At 62.3% G+C, this 7,625-nt stretch overlaps 1 protein-coding gene across 1 annotated transcript in view; it reads left to right on the forward strand.

The window, feature by feature from the left end:
* The window catches only part of CELSR1 (cadherin EGF LAG seven-pass G-type receptor 1), a 132,178-nt gene that overhangs the window by 5,529 nt on the left and 119,024 nt on the right, over nt 1-7,625 (forward strand). The window contains exon 3 of the mRNA XM_029954077.1: nt 20-2,891. Within this exon, the coding sequence (XP_029809937.1) occupies nt 20-2,891 (2,872 nt within the window). The remainder of the gene's footprint in view (nt 1-19; nt 2,892-7,625) is intronic.

Raw genomic sequence — 7,625 nt, forward strand, 5'->3', positions numbered from 1 at the left:
GCCGCCGAGTCGGCCCCAGGCCAGGGCAGGGGGGCCGCGGCGCGCTCGGCGGGGCGCTGGCGGCAGCACGACCCCGCAGTTCCCGCTGCCTAGCTACCAGGTCTCGGTGCCCGAGAACGAGCCGGCGGGCACCGCGATCATCGAGCTGCGCGCGCACGACCCGGACGAGGGCGAGGCCGGGCGCCTGAGCTACCAGATGGAGGCACTGTTCGATGAGCGGTCCAACGGCTACTTCCTCATCGACCCCGCCACGGGCGCCGTCAGCACGGCCCGCGCCCTGGACCGCGAGACCAAGGACACGCACGTGCTCAAGGTGAGCGCCCTGGACCATGGCTCACCGCGGCGCTCGGCCGCCACCTATCTCACCGTCACGGTCAGTGACACCAACGACCACAGTCCGGTCTTCGAGCAGTCCGAGTACCGTGAGCGAGTTCGTGAGAACCTGGAGGTAGGCTACGAGGTGCTGACCATACGCGCCACCGACGGCGACGCGCCCTCCAACGCCAATATGCGCTACCGCCTGCTGGAGGGTGCGGGCGGCGTGTTCGAGATCGACGCGCGCTCGGGTGTGGTGCGCACCCGCGCGGTGGTGGACCGGGAGGAAGCGGCCGCCTACCAGCTGCTGGTGGAGGCCAACGACCAGGGCCGCAACCCGGGCCCGCTCAGCGCCACCGCTACCGTGCACATCGTGGTGGAGGATGAGAACGACAACTACCCCCAGTTCAGCGAGAAGCGCTACGTGGTCCAGGTGCCCGAGGACGTGGCAGTGAACACGGCGGTGCTGCGCGTGCAGGCCAGCGATCGGGACCAGGGGCAGAACGCGGCCATACACTACAGCATCGTCAGCGGCAACCTCAAGGGGCAGTTTTACCTGCATTCCCTGAGCGGCAGCCTGGATGTGATCAACCCGCTGGACTTTGAGGCCATCAGGGAGTACACGCTTCGCATCAAGGCCCAGGACGGCGGCCGGCCTCCGCTCATCAATTCCTCGGGGCTGGTCCTGGTGCAGGTGCTGGACGTCAACGACAACGCCCCCATCTTTGTGAGCAGCCCCTTCCAGGCCGCCGTGCTGGAGAACGTGCCTCTGGGCCACTCGGTGCTGCACATTCAGGCGGTGGACGCGGACGCCGGGGAGAACGCACGGCTGCGCTACCGCCTGGTGGACACGGCCTCCACCTCTGTGGGCGGCGGCAGCGCCGGGCCCCAGGACCCCGAGGCGCCCCCGGACTTCCCCTTCCAGATCCACAACGGCTCTGGCTGGATCACCGTGTGCGCTGAGCTGGACCGCGAGGAGGTGGAGCACTACAGCTTCGGGGTGGAGGCCGTGGACCACGGCCTGCCGCCCATGAGCTCCTCCGCCCGCGTGTCCATCACGGTGCTGGACGTCAACGACAACGACCCCATGTTCACGCAGCCGGTGTACGAGCTGCGGCTGAATGAGGACGCGGCCGTGGGGAGCAGCGTGCTGACCCTGCGGGCCCGCGACCGGGACGCCAACAGCGTGATCACCTACCAGCTGACGGGTGGCAACACCCGGAACCGCTTCGCGCTCAGCAGCCAGAGCGGCGGCGGCCTCATCACCCTGGCGCTGCCGCTGGACTACAAGCAGGAGCGGCAGTACGTGCTGGCGGTGACGGCGTCCGACGGCACGCGCACGCACACGGCGCAGGTCTTCATCAACGTCACCGACGCCAACACGCACCGGCCGGTCTTCCAGAGCTCACACTACACGGTGAGCGTCAGCGAGGACCGGCCGGTGGGCACCTCCGTCGCGGTCATCAGCGCCACGGACGAGGACACGGGCGAGAACGCGCGCGTCACCTATGTGCTGGAGGACCCGGTTCCGCAGTTCCGCATCCACCCGGACAGCGGCACCGTCTACACCATGACCGAGCTGGACTACGAGGACCAGGCCGCCTACACGCTGGCCATCACCGCGAGGGACAACGGCATCCCGCAGAAGTCCGACTCCACCTCCCTGGAGATCCTCATCCTGGACGCCAACGACAATGCGCCGCGCTTCCTGCGGGATTTCTACCAGGGTTCCGTCTTTGAGGACGCACCGCCCTCCACCAGCGTCCTCCAGGTCTCGGCCACGGACCGGGACTCGGGCCCCAACGGCCGCTTGCTCTACACCTTTCAGGGCGGGGACGACGGTGACGGCGACTTCTATATCGAGCCCACGTCCGGCGTGATCCGAACCCAGAGGCGGCTGGACCGGGAGAACGTGGCCGTGTACAGCCTTCGGGCCCTGGCTGTGGACCGGGGGAGCCCAGCGCCGCTCAGCGCCTCGGTGGACATCCAGGTGAGCGTCCTGGACATCAACGACAACCCCCCGGTGTTCGAGAGGGACGAGCTGGAGCTGTTCGTGGAGGAGAACAGCCCGGTGGGCTCCGTGGTGGCGAGGATCCGTGCCAACGACCCCGACGAAGGCCCCAACGCCCAGATCATGTATCAGATTGTGGAGGGCAACGTGCCCGAGGTCTTCCAGCTGGACCTGCTGAGCGGGGACCTGCGTGCTCTGGTCGAGCTGGATTTCGAGGTCCGCCAGGAGTACGTGCTGGTGGTGCAGGCCACGTCTGCCCCGCTCGTGAGCCGGGCCACCGTGCACATCCGCCTCCTGGACCAGAACGACAACCCGCCGGTGCTGCCCGACTTCCAGATCCTCTTCAACAACTACGTCACCAATAAGTCCAACAGCTTCCCCACCGGCGTGATCGGCCGCATCCCGGCCCACGACCCCGACCTCTCGGACAGCCTCAACTACACCTTCCTGCAGGGCAACGAGCTGCGGCTGCTGCTGCTGGACCCCGCCACCGGCGAGCTGCAGCTGAGCCGGGACCTGGACAACAACCGGCCGCTGGAGGCGCTCATGGAGGTGTCGGTTTCCGGTGAGTGGCCGCAGGGCTCCCGCTAGGCCGCCGGCAGAGCCGCGAGCGGCAGGGAGCTGCCGGGGGCCCACCCGACGTGCCAGGGCGCATTTGGGCAGGGCCTGGGCAGCTCTTTGGGGATCTGTGGCCTCCCGGTTGGAAGGTCGGTGAGCCGGGGGCGTGCTCCTCACTTAGGCCAAGGGAGTGGGAGGGGCACCCACGCTGCTTCCCTCAGCATTTTTGCAGGGAGCAGGCCTGGGCTTCTTCAAGTTCAAGACTGGGGCTTTCTGGCACTGTGGCTCCCAATTGTGCTGAGAAAACCTGGTCTCCAGGGTTAACTGAGTTGTCTGGCTTGCCCGGAGATGGGTGGCAGCCAGCCGTCCGTGCCCTGTCTGGGAAGATCAAAGGTCACTGCCCGCCCCATGTGCCGGATAGAAATTGCTGGATGGTTCTCTGAGTCACCCTGTAATATGGCTAGAGTTAGCTCCCTTGGTGTCTCTCTTCTGTCTCCTCCAGATAATAACAATCCGGCTTATGTGTGCTGTCTGTCTGGGAGCTCTTTGAAAAGCATAGCCTCGTTTGATCTTGGCTTCTGCTCCTGGACACGGACTTGTAATTTGGGGGTTACTTAGAGGCCTGCCTGCTTTGGCGGTGGAGCCGGTGTGGGAGCCCAGCTGGCCCGCTCTGGGGCTGGAGGCGCGCAGGAGAGCGGGGGCAGCTCAGCTCAGCCTGGCGCACACTTGGCGGCAGAGACTTGGTCCTCAGTGCTGCTGAGCCCCGGGCGCCAGGCAGGACCTGCATGGCCAGGGGGAGGGGGACCGAGAGACGGCGTGGGAACTGGGGACACAGTGGCTCCTCAGAGGGACCAGTGCCCAGGTGACCTTAATTAGGAGACCAAGCTGTCTCCAGGAAAAGCTCGGATCCGTGGCCTGTCAGTGTTTCCGTTGACTTCTTTCAACAGTGAATGATTACAATCCAGGATCCCTGTGGGAGTCCCGCGAGAATTGAAAAGTTAGTTTTCTGATGTGTTTTGTTTTCTCGGTTGGCTGTCATTCGTGACTCACGACGGGTCGGGCAGCACACAGGTTCCCGTTTCGGCGGTTTCTTGTAAGATCTAGAAGCTACAGGTCCAGTTCTGAAGGGGCAACACCTCCCCTTGGATCTTGGCCGTAGGGCCGGTCTCACGTGGGCAGTTCACGCGGTGTGAGCTTGTGAGCGGGGCAGGGAGCACGGATCTGGGCGGAGAGCGCAGAAGAGGCCCTCAGGGAAAACTGTTACCCAGGGTGATGGAATATTCCAAGTCAGGGCCAATTAAAAAAAAAAAAAGGCTCTTTTCCTAATTCCCATTTGCTCAATTTTTCTCGCCTATACAACTTTATCTGCGGGATAAAGCAGAGTGGAAGGAGCCTGTACAGAAATGAGTTGGCAACGTCCTAGGGTTTTGATTTCCCAGGGGACGCACGGGGTTTTGTGGGAGCGGTGCGTGTGGGAGAAGGGGGTTTTGTGTGTCTGAAGCATCAGGAGCGCGGGGGGCCCCCCTGTGTCACCCGGATACCGGGGTTCAGGATGGATTCATTCACAAGAGGGTGGCTTCTGAGCGCTGGCGACCCTGCCCGGAGGGCCCGCAGGGGGGACCGCAGTCCGAGGTGGGGGGTCCAGGCTGCGTAATGACTGGCTCAGTGACGGGCTCCGGGCTCTGATCCTGTGGCGATATAATGCTGATGCCACCCAGGCCCTGGGCCTCAAGTCTTGATCGCCCCCCCCCCCAGAAGGTAACGTCCAATCAGAATCGGGCAGTCTTACACACTCTTGCACTGACACTGACTCCTGCGGTAACTGGGTAACTGGGCGGGGCGCAGTGTTAGGCTTCCTGCCTCCGAGAAAATTCTCCAAGACTTCGTGGCTCAACCGAATGCTCCAGGGCCGAGTCCCAGGTCTGGCTTGACACGGGCCCTTGGGGTGGCTTGAATCGGGGACCTCCGGAGGCCCTGCAGCCTCGACCGAGTGGCGGCTGTTTTAAACTCCCCGGAGCAGCCCGGGCCTGCACGCCGTGAAACCTGTCATTCCGAACTGCAAAGCGTTGTGTAGCCAGCACACTGGACCACAAGATGAGTCTTTCCGAACGAGCCAAGGTGGATTCTTGGGTTTTGTAAAGGAACAGGGCAGAAGGCTGTTTCGGGCTCACGCGCCGTTTTCACCGAAGTGTTACCGGCCTTCCCGGATTTATAGCCGAGCCCTGAAGCCTCCGATGCATCATTACTGCCCTGGGCGTGCGGGACGGAGCCGGGCGTCGGCAGGACCGCGGCTGGGTTCTGTGGGAGCTGGGCCAGGAAGGGCTGCGGGCCTCCAGCAGAGGGGCCTGCGGGGAGGGTGCGCCTGGGGGCGGCGCCTGAGCTGACCTGCAGGGGGGGCGGAGCTGGGGCGAGGCCGGGCGAGGAGGGCGGTTCCTGACTCCGGTCCCCGGGTTTTATTTAGTACCAGCATTTGGACTGTGAGCAGAGAGCAGGGATGGCTTCACGTAACCTCCGGGGACCAAACCACCGCGGGAGAGTGTTTCCGAGTCCATCACGGTCGAGGACCTGGCGCTCTTGGGAGACATCCAGCGACACAAGATGTTTGTTGTCTGTGTGACGGTTTGAACGAGGTTTAAAATTCTGCTTGGGACCTTACCGTGGACGTTTTAGAAAGCGGTGTTTGGGGGCGCCTGGGGGGCTCCGTCGGCGAAGTGTCCGACGTCAGGTCAGCTCGTGATCTTGTGGTCACGAGTTTGAGCCCTGCGTTGGGCTCTGTGCTGACAGCTCGGAGCTCGGAGCTCGGAGCCTGCTTCGGATTCTGTGTCTCCCTCTCTTTCTGCCCCTCCCCCATACGTCTCTCTCTCAAAAATAAATAAGCATAAAAAGTTGTTTTAAAAAAAAGAAAAGCGGTGTTCGGGTTTTTTCACAGCAGTATGATTGATAACCTGATGGGATCCTTCAAGCAGGAGATGCTTTTCTTTTTTTCAGTGTTTATTTTTGATGAGGGGAGGGGCGGAGAGAGAGGGGGATGAGGATCCAAAGCGGGCTTTGTGCGAACAGCCCAGAGCCCAACGCGGGGCTTGAACTCACGAACCGTGAGATCGCGACCTGAACCGAAGTCGGACGCTTGCCCGACTGAGCCTCGCAGGCGCCCCCAAACATCTTAATCTTTCCAGATACCAGTTTTTGAACAACATGGACACTTTTAATCCAACTTGAACCTGCGTGTACCAGTGGGGTTAGAGCCTTGTAGAACGTGGCGCTTGGGACACGACCCTGCATTTGGGGGCACTGAGGACCTGCCGGCGTGGGGAAGATCACCCGTGGGGGTAATGACAGTGGCCTGTCACTCCGGCACGCCAGAAAATAGTGAAACTTGGCGAAGTAAGATTGAGCAACCTTTCTGTTTACCTTGGTGGGGAGCTACGGAGCCGCCCAGCCTGATAAAGTCTTAAAAGGTATTTGCCTAGTTAAATAAGGATGTCGCAGGGACTTGTGACTAGGTGATTGCAAACAAGGAAATAAAGAGATGGCCACGTACCAGGCGGGGCTGGGTGCGCGGGGCTCTGTGCTTTCCCAGCCTTTACGGTGAGGAGAGGACGGGCCGGCTCAAGCCCTCGGAGCTGTCTTCCTGGAGTCTCCAGTGACACCAACTGCCCCAGAAAAGTTGGGCGCAGCCAGAAGCTGCTCAGCCTCCAAGGGCTTCGGGAACTCTGGGGACAGTCACTTGCTAACATACTTTTAGAAACGCTGGCTCAGAAACGAAGGGGTGTTTATTTATTTATTTAATTTCATGTTTGTTTAGTTTGAGACTGAGAACTAGCGGGGGAGGGGCAGGGGAGGAGCGACAGAGAGTCCCAAGCAGGCTGACATGCTGTCAGTGCAGAGCCCAGCACGGGACTCGATCTCCCGAACCTTGAGATCATGACCTGAGTCGAAATCAAGAGTCGCTTAACCGACTGAGCCCCCCAGGCGGCCCTAGGAGAGGTTTTTCTTTTATTGAGCCCCTACTGTGTGACAGGCCCTGGAGAGCCGGTGTGGCTCCTGTGGTCTGGGGCTGATCGGATGAACACAAACACAGAACAGAGTTCGAGAGGAGTCAGGTGCAGGAGAGGGTGGGCGCGGGGACTTCGCTACCTTCAGAAGCGCCTTCCTGGCAGGGGAGTGGGAGTGGGTGTGGCAGAGCCTTCACCACCCCCCCCCCCCGGCCCCCGTGGAGGGTTTGGTGGCTGTTAGGGGAGACTTGGGAGAGAGCCAGCTGTGTCTGAGCCGCTGATGGGGAGGTGGCTCTAGGCAGTGAGCTCGGAGCGGGGAGGGGAGCATGGGGACGGCCAAGGAGCCTGGACAGAGTGGGGTCTGTGAGGCTCGATGGTCAGAGGTGGGGTGATGGCAGCCCCGATCAGCCCGTGGGCTCCACAAGCCAGGGCTTCTGCCAGGTGCCACCTGTCCGCACACAGCAGGCTGCCGCCAGGAGTACACCAGGCTTGACGGCTGCTTGTGGGGACAGCGCTGGGATTCGAACTCGGGACGGTGGCTTCCAAGCCATGTTCTCTCAGGCTGTGCTTTCCAGAACAAACCGGCTCCCGGAGCATGGGGATGAGGTGAGGGAGGGACCCTGAGCCCGGGGTCCTTGCAGGGGAGTCTGGCTTTGGGGGGAAGATCTTGAGACCACCTGTGGCTGGGGCGCCTTGGACTGTCGTCAGGATGACACTTGGGCATACAGGCCTGGGCAGGAGAGACC

Source organism: Suricata suricatta, chromosome 10 (assembly GCF_006229205.1).
Source record: "Suricata suricatta isolate VVHF042 chromosome 10, meerkat_22Aug2017_6uvM2_HiC, whole genome shotgun sequence".
Classification (NCBI taxonomy): domain Eukaryota; kingdom Metazoa; phylum Chordata; class Mammalia; order Carnivora; family Herpestidae; genus Suricata; species Suricata suricatta.